The sequence below is a fragment of the Ascaphus truei genome, chromosome 9 (assembly GCF_040206685.1).
Source record: "Ascaphus truei isolate aAscTru1 chromosome 9, aAscTru1.hap1, whole genome shotgun sequence".
Taxonomy (NCBI): Eukaryota; Metazoa; Chordata; class Amphibia; order Anura; family Ascaphidae; genus Ascaphus; species Ascaphus truei.
The window spans coordinates 59,819,144-59,835,067 of NC_134491.1; the positions used below are offsets into that span (position 1 = coordinate 59,819,144).

At 42.2% G+C, this 15,924-nt stretch overlaps 1 protein-coding gene across 3 annotated transcripts in view; it reads left to right on the plus strand.

Annotated features, from left to right (window-relative positions):
* The window catches only part of SAMD4A (sterile alpha motif domain containing 4A), a 147,496-nt gene that overhangs the window by 96,105 nt on the left and 35,467 nt on the right, over positions 1-15,924 (plus strand). For 2 of the 3 annotated variants that reach the window (XM_075615144.1, XM_075615143.1), the window contains exons 4-5: positions 8,548-8,811; positions 15,131-15,240. In XM_075615144.1, the coding sequence (XP_075471259.1) occupies positions 8,548-8,811; positions 15,131-15,240 (374 nt within the window). The remainder of the gene's footprint in view (positions 1-8,547; positions 8,812-15,130; positions 15,241-15,924) is intronic. The other variant, XM_075615145.1, reaches the window with a different exon arrangement.

Genomic DNA, 15,924 nt, shown 5'->3' on the forward strand with positions numbered 1-15,924 from the left:
TTCTTCAGGGAGGAAAAATGCACTTCACTAGCATAGCATTTCATGATTCTGCAGGAATTCATGGAAGGGATGTCATCACAGTGATAATTGGAAAGAGTGATCTAATGAAAGACAAACGCTGATCATTAAAGAGGGGTAATTGCATCAATAATCAGTTTCAGCTCCTTATATCTCTCATGTAGGGGCATAGAATAGTCTGAGAACTCATTAAGGAAGAGATTCAATGGGGGTTGTTTATCAAAGTCGCCTGACTGCAAAACCTGGAGCAGATTTGCAGATGCAGAAAAGTCCGCTTGGCTTCCGTTTTGCAGCCGCGAGACTCTGATGCATGGCTCATGGTGCCGGGAAAGTCTGCTACATAGTGCTGTGTTTCAATCAATAGAGGAGTTTCACTAAGCTCAGATGCGGGCTAGAAATAGATCGTTATTCAGTGATTCCCTTTATTACATGGTTTATGGGTCCATGGTGTCTCCTCTCAGGATGAAGGATAAGGGGCACGAGTAACTGACCACCAAGTGTTGGCTACTTTCTAACTTTCCATTCTACGGTTAGTTAGAGTGACTCCATTCAACTGTCACTCCAAGTAATTGTAGTAATACTCTCAGAGACCTCAGCAAATCCTGCATGAGGAGTATTACTGCAATTACTTTAGCTTCAGATACATTGTTACAGTGAAGTCTTACCACTCATAATATTGATTTTGCTGACATGCTTCTACCTTCGCTGCATAGAAGCTGAAATCTGCCAGTACAGGTAGTCCTCGTTTTACAGCGCTTCGCTTTACAACGAATGGCTTATCTAACGCTATGCAATGCATACCTATGTTCATTTTTACAACGCCAAAACGGCTTATCCAACGCTCTTAGAACTCTTTGCAAAGTTGTTTATGTGTATATAATATATATTATATAATATTATATTATACTATATAATATATTATATTATTATAATTTATGTTATATTATATATATATAATACAGTATATGCACTATATAATTTATGTGTGTGCTGCGTATCTTATTGCCTGCATAAAATATTAGGTATATTTTAGTGTTAAAAATGCCTTCAGGAATGGAACCTTTCATTTAAACAGTGTTCCTATGGGAAAACGTGTTTCGCTTTAAGACGTTTCGCTATCCAACGCCATTTTGAGTAACGCATTGTGTCAGATAACTGAGGACTGCCTGTATTGTATGTAAGCAGTGAAAGTGCTAAGCAACACGCAGCAATGATAGAATACCTGCTGAATAATGGAAGTGTAATTACACTTCTCCTAATGAGTAGCCACTTGGGTTTTTAAAGCATTTTCCGGGAGCCTGGCCCTTCTCTTCCGCTCTGGTTCCATTTACCGCAAAGTACCTTTATGCCTGAAGTCCCATGTGGTAACTCGGTGGATTGCTGATGTTTCTGCACACAGCAATACACATTCTTATTTGTCCGTTTTTGCCTTTTTGTTGGCGTGACAGTTTATTGATTTAGCAGAGAATATTGATTACAGGTTAAAAATGCATTATTATATTCCGAGTGAAAGAAGATTTGATTAATCATTTATTTCTGGCAGCCTCCTTATTATTATAAGAATTATTTATATAACTTTTAGAGTGTAAGTTACACCTAATTTTGATCAGCATTAGCGATATTAGCACTTTCTCTTTTTTTTCACATTATATTTCGAGTAGTACAAATACAGCCCCTGCTGTAGCTATCTGTTTTGTCTCCTATTATGCAGTAGTAAAAAGAAAGAATAGGTGTTTGGGTTAAATTATTCCCTGTGGGCATGGGTGACCTAATTTCTTCTCTTTTGTTGAGTGCTTGGTGGATCTTTGCCACCAATTTTACCTAATATACCAGTTTAGCTACAGTGGACCAAGGTTGATAGCTGGGGCTACCTCAAATTAGACCGAGCAGTCGTTTTGACAGGCCAGCTGCTGTGCTGACCTCTGCTTTGGGAACTTTTGATCTGACCATTTGGTGTTTTCTTCTGAGAAGATACAACTCCATAAAAATTGGTCTTGAAAACCTGTTCACGATAAGAGCAGCTTCAGTACCTGTCAACTTCCTTGTTGCAAACGTGCAGTCAGGATAGTAAATGCCCTCGCCTTCATACGCATGTTCTTGTCTGCGTAGCCTTGAGCAGGATCCCCAATTTCCACAATATTTTCCTGCCATCCCAGATGAAATCACCTTCTTACACAGTGTAGTCAATGGCTTTACATTCCTACGGCTGCGCTTATAGTGCCGGCGACACGACATCGCGTCAAAACAAATGCATGGCCGCCGTCGGGTGCGCTTATAGTAAGTGCAACGTGACGGCGCGACGGCTTGGTCGCGATCACTGGAAGTCATCTCAATTAGATTTTTCCGGCAACCGCAGGCTGCCGTCACCGTCGCGTCGCCGGCTCTATAAGCGTAGCCGTAAAGCCCCGGCAGATCCCTTTCAGAAACAAGGCTTAGAAGACAAGGGCTTCAATTGTGTGGATCGTAGAACTAGAAATGTGTGCAACTATCCTGAAGGCTGTTGAAAAAAATGTAGCGCCTTTTGATTTTGTATTTGTTTATTCGATTGCTTGCAAAACGTTTCGCCAAGATTTTAAAGGCTAATAACATAATTAAATTGCTTAGTGGGAATCTTACAGCAAAGACAGACAGCAAACAAAATGGCAGCATATAAGTACGTTATGGAGAACCGGAAGTGTGCAAAATTTCACAAAAAACGGGCGCACTGTATGTAAGGGGTTATGTGAGCTGTTACTTTTGCTTCTGAATCCTGGATGTTGGTGAAGACACAAGCAGGATGGCAAGACGAGAGAGAGTGGTTCAGGCAGTCTAGTGGTGTGATTCAGTGTCAGTGTTAGACTAACTGTGTATTAAAGCTGCAGTTTTAAAAAATATATATTTTTTTTCCCATGCAATAGGTCCATCAATACAATCTGCACACTGACAAGTGATTAGCTAAACTGCAGATCGATCTGTTTTCCTGTAATCCAATCGCGTGCTCCGGGTTATTTCATTCTGTTCTTGCACAGCATTCTGGGTAATGTAGTCCTTGAATATGATTGACTGGGCAGTTACTAGATTCAATTGGTGCACTGCTAGAGAGAGGGCGGGGCTCAAGAGCCAGAGCCTATCAGAAGGGGAAGGGGGCTGTCACTGTGGAAATGCTTCCTACATTAGAAACATTAAAAAATGTCGTTAAAACATTTTTTTTTTAAATGTTACAAGCATTTTCTCATAGTACAGAACTGATTTATTAAAAAAAAACACATGTAAGATATTGCTTGAACTGCTGCTTTAAGTGTTAGTGAATTAATACTTAACGTGATTGTACTTGTATTGATATTGCGTGTTCGTTTTTGACCGAGTGTATTGAGTTTTGATTGTGAGTTTGAGTGTTGGTGACAGAGTGAAGCTGAGAGAAAGAAAAAAAATATATATAAAAAGTTTTTTAAAACTTTAGTGGTTGTTTTAGTTTGTGGTTCATGGTTGTTAGAAGTTATAGTTTTAGTTACATAGTTACGTAAGTTTACATGTGTTTTTTTACTTTTCGGTCTTCGTGTAGTTGTTTGTTTCATTTTACAGATTGTTATAAATGTTATAGTTTTATTTTCTCTGTGTCTATAATTTAGTTAATTTTTATATTGTCATTAAAAAAATGTGTTACTATGGAGGAGAGAGATAGGAAAGGAGAGGAGGGCGAGGAGACAAGAGAGGACAGGGAGGAAGGCAAACCGTGCCAAAGGGGCAGCATTCTTGCAATGTGATTAAAAAGGAAGCAGTCCTGGTAGGCCCAAACCACAGCCACCAGTAGTAGTACTAGTGTCCCCACAGCAGGAACGGGGGAGCGCATCTTCCCACTTTTCCCCCTAAGCCCAGCGTGAGAAGGGGGAAGCACTGCAGACATTGATGGAGGTTTACTCCTCAACCTCGTCATTGTTCGAGCCAGTGTCGGAATGGGAGAGTGAGAGACAATAAAAGCCTTACCTCTGGGTATTGTTTACAATGTAGTGCCTATTATGTAAGAAAACAGTCAGTGAGGGTGAGGGCGTGACAGAGAGAAGAGACACCAACCTGGAAAACCACATGTTGAGGTATCATCCCACATGTGTATGAACGACACAGGCAAATGTGTCAATTTCCTCATCTCATGAGTTCCTACTCCTGTCCCCTCCTCACCCAATCCCTTAGAGTAGATATTATTGTGTGGCCCATTTAGAAAATGTTTGCCGCCAAGTCTCAGGTTGTAATGTGTAGGGCCTAGGGGCTGGACAGACACCAGTGTTGGTTAGCACTAGTACAGATGGCACTGGTGATCATGTGAGCTCAGCCAGGCTCCATCACTCTCAATACCAGATGTGGACTTTCCGTATCAGTTGCTTCAGCCACGCTCAAATTCCCATTCCCCGTGTATACGACCGTTGGCAAGTGGACACTGATGTTGGGAGTGGTGGTCGCTGGCTGTTTTGGCGAAAATATGATCAATCTTACATTTGCAGATACTACACAGGGATCATGTCTCGGGCAGTTGAGCATAGCACCCACCACCAGCCTCACCAATTCAGCATTATCATTAGCCTCACACTGATGCTGCATGCGAAGAGAAGGTTCCTATGTAGTAGTAGTAGTAGTAGGAATATTGTAGGAATAACCTGGCTGATACCAGTATAGTCACTGCTGATTTAAGCAGAGCTGTGGCCTCCTTAAACAACCTCCGTAGGTCACACAGCTCTCTCATCAGATGCCACTGGTTGGGAAACAAGTATGCCCCCTCTACAAGCTTGGAGTTCTCAATGATGTAGTTATTCACTGGTTTGTGCTGCTCATCGGCATCGGGCAGGAGACAGATAGTATTACAAGTTGTGTAGAAGGGGCTAAAGTTGCCACAGATATTTTGAGACGCAAATTTCTGCACCTAGTCTCACTGGTCTAAGACATGGTTAACTATCAAGTTGAGTACATTGGCATAGCAGTTAACGTGATTGAAGTTGCCCTGATGTAATGCTGCCACGAGGTTGCATCTCCTGCCACTAGTCCAACCTCCGGGCCCTTCGGAGAAAGACAAGGCTCAAAACCACCTCTAATTTCAAAAGAATAACATCTACTTATGGTCAAAACCATGCTGTTGTAAGTGCTGCCTTGACTCCCTAATTCTCAGCTGCAACCACCTACAACATACCATCTCCTTTGGCAAAAGGAAGGACAGCACACCCAATGAGTGGTAACAGTCATGTTGTCTTCTCTGCCATATCCACTAGTCCACATGTTTGTTGTGGGGTATACCCTCCTACTGTGTGAGGGGTCAAGAGCCCAGCCCACCACTTCAACTACCTCTTTGTACGGTTCTGGAACAGCCTTAGTTAAAAAAATATGCCCTAATGGGTATTCTCCAGCTGGGCTATACATATTTTAGGAGACCCCTAAAGCCCTTGTCTTCCAGAAGCTAAAGGACAGCATATCACCTGCAAGTATTTTGGTCAATTTGCTATTCTGCACAAGGGCTCTATTGGCTCTATTGTGTGAGCAATGATAAAAGCGAACCCTATCAAAAGCTTTGCTAACAGTGGTTGCTGTATTGGATTATAAAACATAATTGGTCCACCACTTCTTTTTCTAATCATGCCAGAGGTTCCTTTACCCGGCACCTATTCTACCTACTCTTTGTAGCAGCTTCCATGGTATATTCTTCATCATTATCAATATTACCACTAATTACATGAAGATGACATTGATCACCACCAGAATTGAGTCATCCCTCCTTACAACTGTGCTACTGCTTGTGGCCTTCTCATTTCTTTGCCAACTCTGGATTTAGAGGAATTGAAGAAACACTGAGACCGGCTGTCCCGACAAAGTCTTAGATGTACTTGCGGCTTGCTGGCCAAAGTAGCATTCTAGAAGAAGCGGTCTTGCTTAAGCCATCCCTGTTGCCCCTGACAGTGCTGCCACTATTAACAATCCGATTCTTCGGCATCATCATACTACTCCGCCTCGACAGTTTTCTGTTGTGTAACATTTTCTGTTGCTGACTCTCTTGCCTCCCTGCCACCAACGCCCCCGTGCCACTACCAGGGCCATGCACTGACAGATAACGTGGTATTGGGTGCTATTGCCCAACAGCGTGTGCTGTTTCTGAAGCTGACACAAATGAAGATGTTGGTGGTGGGCTTTGTTTTTTCTTTGCCCGCTGCTCACAAAGTGATTGACTACTATCATTCTGATTTTCATCACCTTCACTGATACCACCAGCAATCCCACTAACACTTGGTGTTAAACTAAGGACCATATCACCATCAGAGTCGCTTCCCACTCCTACGTGTGGAGATTGTCCACCATGTACACTATCAACACCATGATCATCATCTACAGTCTCCATCTCTGCCTCAATCCCTCCCCTTACATTCCCTTTTCCCTCCATCTCCATCCAAATCAAAGGTCTAGAACAAGGTTTAATATCCATGTTCCTCCTGCCACTTCCTGTCCGTGTAGTTGCACATTTTGCTGGGGACGTTTCTGACTCTGACTCTTCCCTCACAGGTTGTTCTGCTAGTGCTCACGTAGACCCAGAGATTGAGGCCTGTCCACATTCAGAAAAGAAAATTCAGTCTCTCCACTCTCACTCACATTAATATTAACAATGCGTGCTTGGTTTGGCATGGATGGCCACTCTGTAAATCACATCTATTCTTTTTTTGGGGGGGGGGGGGGGGGGGACCTTTACCATACTGGTGGTGTTGAGTTTGTCCTCCTGACCTGGAAAATGATGGAGTTGGCAAAATCTGCCTTTTTTTTTTGCCAATCTTAGACATAAATTATTTAATATACGTTTTAGGAGTGTGGTTCCTCAGCAGATTACTGTCTACTGTATGTATAACACTCTCTCTCTCCCCTACCCTGAGTGCCCTCCCAAATGCACACACACATCGCATGTGTGCCCTATTTATAGTCTGTCATTTTTAGAGCATTTCGCAAAATAGCAACACTGAAATTAGCATTGACTAAGCCTATTGACTTAATGTCTGGCGGACCACTTGCAAACTCTAATTCAGCTGCTGTATTTTTTTCGGCTGAAAAAGGGCACATTTGGACAAGTTTGCTATGTAGAACCATGTGTGGGTGTCACTGCTTACTTGGTCATAACCGTAAAACACATTTTGTGCACTAAATCTGTATCTGCTTTGCAGCATTTAATCATCCACTGTTTACCGTCCATATTGTCATGTAGATGCAGTTATTTAAAAGTATTAAAAGGAAAACACCAAACTACATGACCCTTGTAACCGTATTCTTATTGGTACATTTGGGTAAGGATAAGCCAAAGTAACATGCAAGTCCTTAAAACCTTTATTTTGTTGTATACGAAATTTAAATAATTTACGCAAATACATTTTGAAGTTATTTTACAATCAGACAAATTAGGACTTTCTATGTATAATTCAGCAGCCCCGTGGCAATGTTTAATACAAGATAACTAAAATAAAAGCCAGTCAGAGCACCTGCATCTACATTTCAATCTTGCCTCAATAAAATAGTCATCTTACGTTGTATCTCTTGTATTTTATATGCATGGCTTGTATTTTACTTTCTTCTCGTCTCCCTGCTCATCTTATTCTTAAACAAAACAAATCACCCTTTCCCTTTGCCAGTTTGAGGACTATGGGGGACTTCTTCAAAGGGCAGAAGGTCTCTGTATGTGGGTGTGGAGAACACCAGTTGATTGCCAGTGTTTTGTAACAGGCCTTGCCTTTTCTTCTAGAGTCAGTGGCCGAATTAACCTCATCTCTGTTCATTCTAGCCCTTCAGATCTCTTTGTTATAGTTCACCCGCTAAAAACATGTTTCTCAATCTTAGGGCGGGGGACCACAAGACATTAGGAGTCAGTGTGACAGGAGGAATATACACACTGGGATAGGAAGAAAGTAGCAAAGAAAAAGGCTGGCATAAAGTGACGGAGAGAGGGGGATGAAAGAGTGAAGGATGGGAAGAATAGTCGTTTTCTTGCATCAAAAACCCAATTAATAATAATCAGATGGTATTTTTGGGGGACCTAAACCTTTGTCATTTCCGTTTGCTCACCAAAAAAGGGTGGGGAGTTCCAGAGGCATAGCAGATGCTTAACCCTAACCCTAACCCCAACCTCTGCTTAGGAAAGGGAAGGGGGGAAGAGGAGCAGTTAAAAAAAGATTTGGAATCTCTGAGCTAACCCTTATTCATCATTTCTCAAATCCAACAGTTTTGGGGTATAATCTGTTCAACATTGTTTGTATTTTTCCCAATAGAGTCAATAGCTTTTCCATTGAAAAGCAATTGTAACTACCCCTAAAGTAATGAAACATTGACTCCTCCGTTCTTGACAAAGTTCATGGAAAAGGGCACATTTGATGAAATATCACCTTTTCCCATTGCAAGAGAAAACACTTCCTCCGATTTCCTAAATTGCCTTAGTTTAGTGACATACCTTTTCCTACTGTTTTTACATAGTGTCATAGACGTGTTTTGGTTCTGCTCTGTGGCAGGACTGTCAGAATAACATTCAATTCTACTTTTTTTCAGTTCTCTCAGGCCAGACCCACCACAGCCCTTTGAAAAGATCTGTGTCCCTTACCCCACCCATGAATGTGCCAAACCAGCCTCTAGGACATGGATGGATGTCTCATGAGGATTTACGAGCCAGAGGATCCCAGGGCATCCCATCCGATCACGCCCCTCTGTCTCCACAAAGCAGTGTAGCCTCTTCAGGAAGTGGTGGGAGTGAACACTTAGAAGATCAGTCTACTGCACGCAATACATTCCAAGACGAAGGTAGTGGTATGAAAGGTGAGTGAAACTTGGCCCACATAGGAAGTAGAGTGGCACAGTATCTAGACGTATGATGTGAAGCGTTCGATAGCAAACCTGTAGGATTTAGGAACAAATCAGGGAAACGTTGTGATCAAAGCAATTTACATTATATATGTGACAGCTTCCATAAGGTCGGGAGAGATCTAAGTCGGTGAATCATTTTCAACAATTTTGTTTGCTAGAAGCAAGAGCATGCATTGGCCATTTGTCATTGGAAGGGCCTTTTTCCATTAGTTGTGTGGGTCATGTGTTTGTCTAGAGCCATTAGATAAGGTCATGGACTCTAGTGTAGGCTGAAATTCAACATACATACTGTTTTTCCAACTTATTCTAAAACTTGTAACTTCCTTTTAGCAATATACAGCACTTCAGGGTTCAGTCCAAGTATTTCTCCAGTGTGCTACTTGTCTTCTCTCCTTAACATCCGAATCCCTCTCCTTAACGTCCAGATAATTTTTGCTAGGAGGATGAATTGTAATTAACGTCGGATCTATCCCAATAACAAGTACAAGTAGATCTTTTGAGCTAAGGTTACAGTCTGTTGGAATTGGGGACTGTGAGGAGGTGTTGACTGCCTGTGGCAGATATAGATTGTCAATGGAATCAAACTGAATCCATGAAAACCACAGACATACTGTTATTCCAACTTATTTTAACCTTGGATATTTAGCCTCACAAAACGTTAAACTTGTTTTTAAAGTAATGTACTCTGGGGTTCAATCAACGTATTACTCTCGTGGTGTATCTGTACTCTAGTGGTGTCTGCTTAATGTCTAAAGCTTTCCAGGACCTTTTGTTGCCAAGAGGAAATAATAACAAGATGGAATAAACATCTGATCTATCCCAATAACAAATACAATTAGGGTTTACAATGTACATGTCGATCTTTTCTCCAGTAACGTTATAGTCTCTTGAGATTACGGACTGTGAGATGAGGAGGTGTTGACTGTGCGTGGCAGAGAGAGGTTGTCAAGCGGATCAGGCTGGATCCGTGAAAGCCACAGGATAAATTACAGGCCTGGAGGGCATTAACTTAATGAGTGAGATCCACTTGTGGCATATGTGTGCCTCTTGTGGTATACTATGTTTTTAAATGTTGTAATGCCATATGCATTTGAAGTAATAAGGTTCTGTCATTTTTCGTAATCCGCCCTTTGGGAGAGGGGGCAAAGAGGTTGAGCATGCCTTAGTTATATGCCTTATATAGCCATTCCGTGAAGCTTGCTTAAACAGTAATGCAATATTTGTTTAATCATAGCAGATTTCTCTGTTTGAATAATGCATGTAAGACACCGCCACATCTGAAGTGTTGAACCGAGAAACGGCTAATCTAGTTATTTATTTAGGTGTCTCTAAATTTGAAAATGCCTCCCAACTATATTGGGAAATACTTTTAAATGTGTTATGGGACCTTCTAGCTCATTGATATTAACTTGAAGTTTTCTACTTAGAAAATAAGTTGAGATAGGATTATGCTGTTGGGTGCTGCATATAACACACTTGTGAAACCAGGTGTCTGCTAATTGTCAATTGTACTGGATGTCATTCCAGTTTCAAAACAAACCCGCACAACAGAATGCTTTGGTCCAGAAAGTTGAGACGGGGAAGTGGAACAAATCAGACGGAAAGTGGGTAACGCGAGGTCAGCATAGGATAAAGATGGTGACCGGGAGTTATTAAAGCTCTTCATTTAAAGAATAATCTCAACTAACCAACTGGGGTTTATAAAGACAGAGATGCATTGGGAGTTTGTTCATTTTGGGGAATTTCTTTAGAATGTGGTGAGAAAGTATAACTTCCATTCATGGCTGTGTTACAGTTCATTGCGTAGTCCATCTTACATCAACATTGTACATATTTGTGCCATACACTACATCGGTTTTACAGTAGAACAGGTTCAAATAAGCAATATAAATATAGTTTGCTATTTGCTTTATTATATATATATATACATATATATATAATTTTTTTTAGTATGAGAAACTCGGCTAGCAGAAGCAGGTATAATAATTGTATACCTAAATGTTTCTTTTATGGCATATATTGTCTTTAGTCTTCAAGTCTTAAAACTGGTGTGTTATGCAAAGACATTCTATCAAATTGTTGTCTCAATGCAATTAAAGCATGTGTGACGCTAACCACAATGACATTGCACTTGTATTCTTGTTTTAATCCGTTTAATTTAAGTAGATAACATTGTATGTGGTACAGTTGCATTTTTAAATTCTATTTGTCTACTTCATTATAATTTTTTTTTTAAGTCATCTACTGGTAAAGTGGGCAAACACACCAAACTGCTTAATTTACTCATTTATGAAGTTGGTGAATAGGATATAAAATGATTGTTCTAATTAATAAAGAGCCAGGACCCCAATCAAGATGAACAAGTACAGCTCAACCCCCGAATCACATTGCGTTATAAGCGGATCGCGTTAATAATAATGTACATCTGTATGCATTGTACAATAAAGTATTTAAAATACCAATAATCGTGTTGTAAAGTATTCATAGATACAAAAATTGGGAGCCACGCTTGCATCGCGTTATAAGTGGATTCGTGTTGTATTGGATCGCGTTATAACGGGGTTGAGCTGTATGTGTCATTAAACAGACATCTTGTGGTTGGCAGCCTTTTTGGAAGGGAGTCACATACTGAGATTAGTGAGTGTTTGCAATACCACGTTTTAACAGTCCCAACCAGTAGGACCTTTTCTTGAAGGCATGATTAAGGCCACTGTGATTACCTAGACTATTCTATGCAATACATTCTCAATATAAAAGCCTATTAAGATTGCTTTTGAAGGACCAGCTGCGGTGTAGCACTTTTCCCTGCATTTATTTTCTGCAAGTATTCTTCACGTAAGGAAGGAGTTCATGTTCATTCTCACTGTCCATTTCCTGAAAATAATAATGCTTTGATATTTTGTGAGTAATATTAACAGGGTACATCACATTGTGCCCTGAATGTACATGCACATTGGGTACCTGACATACATATACACAGCCCCTGTAAGCTCAGAACCCAAATCCACCACACCATATGTATTGTGTCAAAAAGAGTGCTTGTGACCTCATGTATACAAAAAAAACAATTGGGTATATGCCCTTAAAAGCTTGCAATCTAAGTGTGATTCTCAAAATAAAGGAAGATAAGCTGACTGGTTCAAGGTGACTGATTGGGTTCTCACACATCATACCGTCCTTCATAGTAAACATGTAGCGTTGTGTAAAAACACACTTACACATTCCCAATCCTCCGAGCCACATATTGGAATTCTATCCAAGCTCCCCTTCCGTCTCTGCCATTTTTACTTGCATCTAACACCCCCGTCTCCACCCCAAGAGCACACATTTTGTAAGAACTACGATTTATTAACAACAATACAGGGGACTGAGAACTCTGACAGCAGATGTGGGGACACTGTTTGGGAAACGCTCAATAATTTTATTATCATTGTTTTACATTTTCATTTTATTTCATCCCCTAAAGCATAAACTATTATGAAATGTTCCATTACATTCCTGTGTCAGATATTGATTGCAAATAATACTTGGGACTGTCGTGAAATGGTTCTGAAGTGCTTAAAAATGACAACTTTAGATATTAGAGTGAGTGAGTGTGTGAGCGACATAAAAAAAGCAGCGTTAACTAATAAATAGGGACTATGTCCAAATGAAAAATCAGACCTATATCAAAAAGTTGCAACTAATGCTAAACAATCTAAATGTGAAGGTGGCTTAAAGGAAGAGCAAATGCTATAAAAAAAATCACTGAAATTACCAATAAGTGGTTCTCCGCAAATGCACATAAGAAACAAAATCACTGAGATAGTGTAACGTGAGTGCAATAAGAAAAACAACCAATCAATTAACAAATAATGTGTCAATAGAAATATACACGCACGCACGCACGCACACACACACACACACACACACACACACACACACACACACACACACACACTTTGTGTCCTCAATAGGAAAATCAGATACAAATTGGAAAGATGTTGAAGGCTTGGGGCCAGCTTCTTGATGATGGACATACCAGGTCCTGAGGTTAATCTGCAAAACAACAAGGAAGAGCAACCACTCTTCATTGTATAAAAGCCTGATACAAATATTTAATCATAAAAATAGGGCATATCATGAACTCACAAGGTTAAAAAAAAATCAATATAGCATAAAGAATTGTCAATGGGCTACCAGCCGGCACCGCCATGTATCTGGAGCTTGGGAGATTCTGCACTTAGCACACAAGTATGTGGAGGGGGGTTTTGGAGGATCCGTGCTGCACTGTGTACCGCCGGAGGACTTGCTGACATTTGCTGTTTACTACTAACCATCCGGGACATTTTATATTACCTTGATTAGGAACTCCCATCCTTCCGCTAGTAGCAACACGGAAGGAACCTGCATGGCACTAGTTCAGCAGTCACTGCACAATGCCTGGTAGTACTGCACTGTACTGCATGCAATAAGCCCATTAAAGGGAATGGAGTAAGGCCTGCGGTACATCTGCTCTTATTGAACACTTCAAACACTTTGGAAGCTAAACATTTTGTTTTCTCAATAACAGCGAAGCAGAGAGAAGGCATTTTTAAATTAAAAAAAACAGAAAATGACTATGTGGGTCCTTCATTAAAGTGATAGTGTTGAACTGGGGGAGAATTGCATGGGAGCACCCACTGAGTTAGTGCCTCAATCGGTACTACTAACACATTATAATTTATAGCTACCTATGAGCTAAACCAAAACAACAGCGAAACATCAGCTCTGATACATTCATTGTGTTTACTGGGGGGGGGGGGGAGGGGGTCTGATAAGCTTGCTCACATTGCACTGTAATATTGGGGGGGAGGGGGGGTTCTAATAAGCCTGCACACATTGCACTGTAATATGGGGGGGGGGGGGGTTCTGATAAGCCTGCACACATTGCACTGTAATATGGGGGGGGGTGTTCTGATAAGCCTGCACACATTGCACTGTAATATTGGGGGGAGGGGGGGGGGTTCTAATAAGCCTGCACACATTGCACTGTAATATTGGGGGGGAGGGGGGGTTCTAATAAGCCTGCACACATTGCACTGTAATATGGGGGGGTTCTGATAAGCCTGCACACATTGCACTGTAATATTGGGGGGGAGGGGGGGTTCTAATAAGCCTGCACACATTGCACTGTAATATTGGGGGGGAGGGGGGGTTCTAATAAGCCTGCACACATTGCACTGTAATATTGGGGGGGAGGGGGGGTTCTAATAAGCCTGCACACATTGCACTGTAATATGGGGGGGGGGGGCTGATAAGCCTGCACACATTGCACTGTAATATGGGGGCGGGGCTGATAAGCCTGCACACATTGCACTGTAATATTAGGGGGGGGGAGGGGGTCTGATAAGCCTGCACACATTGCACTGTAATATTGGGGGGGCGGGGGGGGGGTTCTGATAAGCCTGCACACATTGCACTGTAATATTGGGGGGGGGGGGGGTTCTGATAAGCCTGCACACATTGCACTGTAATATTGGGGGGGGGGGGGGTTCTGATAAGCCTGCACACATTGCACTGTAATATTGGGGGGGGGGGGTTCTGATAAGCCTGCACACATTGCACTGTAATATTGGGGGGGGGGGGGGGTTCTGATAAGCCTGCACACATTGCACTGTAATATTGGGGGAGGGGGGGTTTCTGATAGGCCTGCACACATTGCACTGTAATATTGGGGGGGGGGGGGGTCTGATAAGCCTGCTCACATTGCACTGTAATATTGGGGGGGGGAGGGGGTTCTGATAAGCCTGCACACATTGCACTGTAATATTGGGGGGGGGGGGGTTCTGATAAGTCTGCACACATTGCACTGTAATATTGGGGGGGGGGGGGTTCTGATAAGCCTGCACACATTGCACTGTAATATTGGGGGGTTGGGGGGGGGTTCTGATAAGCCTGCACACATTGCACTGTAATATTGGGGGGGGTTCTGATAAGCCTGCACACATTGCACTGTAATATTAGTGGGTTGGGGGGGGGTTCTGATAAGCCTGCACACATTGCACTGTAATATTGTGTTTAAACCCTTCCCTGCCTGAGGGGCCTGTAACTCATGACTTTGTCAGGTTTGTAAGAAACCTCGGGCGACGATTGAGCCACGAATTGAGCCACCTATGCTGAAGCAGGGATATCCCTAATACCTGACCTGTTGGTGGCAGGACCGGAGTTGCCCCCCCTTGGTGTAGAGGTTATTATATATGCTGCGCTGTGATCACTGAGGAGTCTCACCGAGTCATGTTTGCTGTTTCAGATGTTCCTGCCTGGCTCAAAAGTCTTCGCCTGCACAAGTACGCAGCCCTTTTCTCCCAGATGACATATGAAGAAATGATGTCACTCAATGAATGTCAACTAGAGGCACAAGTATGTATTGTTTTAGTGATGTTCAGTAACTAAGTAAACAGAGAACAGAGACTGTTTGTGGGGTCTCTGCACAACCTGATTATATATATATGGGGGGGGGGGGGGCTTGAGAAAGGACCGTAAGGTCCAAAACGTTGCTTCTTTTTTCTGTGGTTACCCCCTGATGCCTGTGTTACTTCATTAAATTGTATTTTTTGAATTTGTGAGTGCTCCAGATTCTTTGATATTGGGTATTTATCTATTTTTTGTTGCTGGATGGTAATCCTGGCCGCACTTTTTTTTTTTTTTTTCCCTTTGAGTGCCCTGAACATTCTTGTTATTGTTATATATATATATATATAATATGTATATGTACCATAATGCTGCGGTGCGCAAACTGGGGGCCGCGAGACTTTATTGGGGGGGTGCGGGCCGCGCGGTGGTTACAGAGGCCCCGAGCTAAGAGCGCGAGGCCTCTGTAAATTTACTTACCGGCTTCTTGTCCACGCGTCTCCATGGCAACACGGTGTCAAATGACGCCTGTTACCATGGAGACGTGACGTCAAATGACGCCGCGGGTCACTTGATGTGACGTCACCTGACCCTGCAGCGTCATTTAACGCATTATTAGAGGCGAGAGGGGGCGCGACCGAGGGGGCAGCAGGTAAGGGGGGGGGGAGTTTGCGCACCGCTGCCATAACGTGT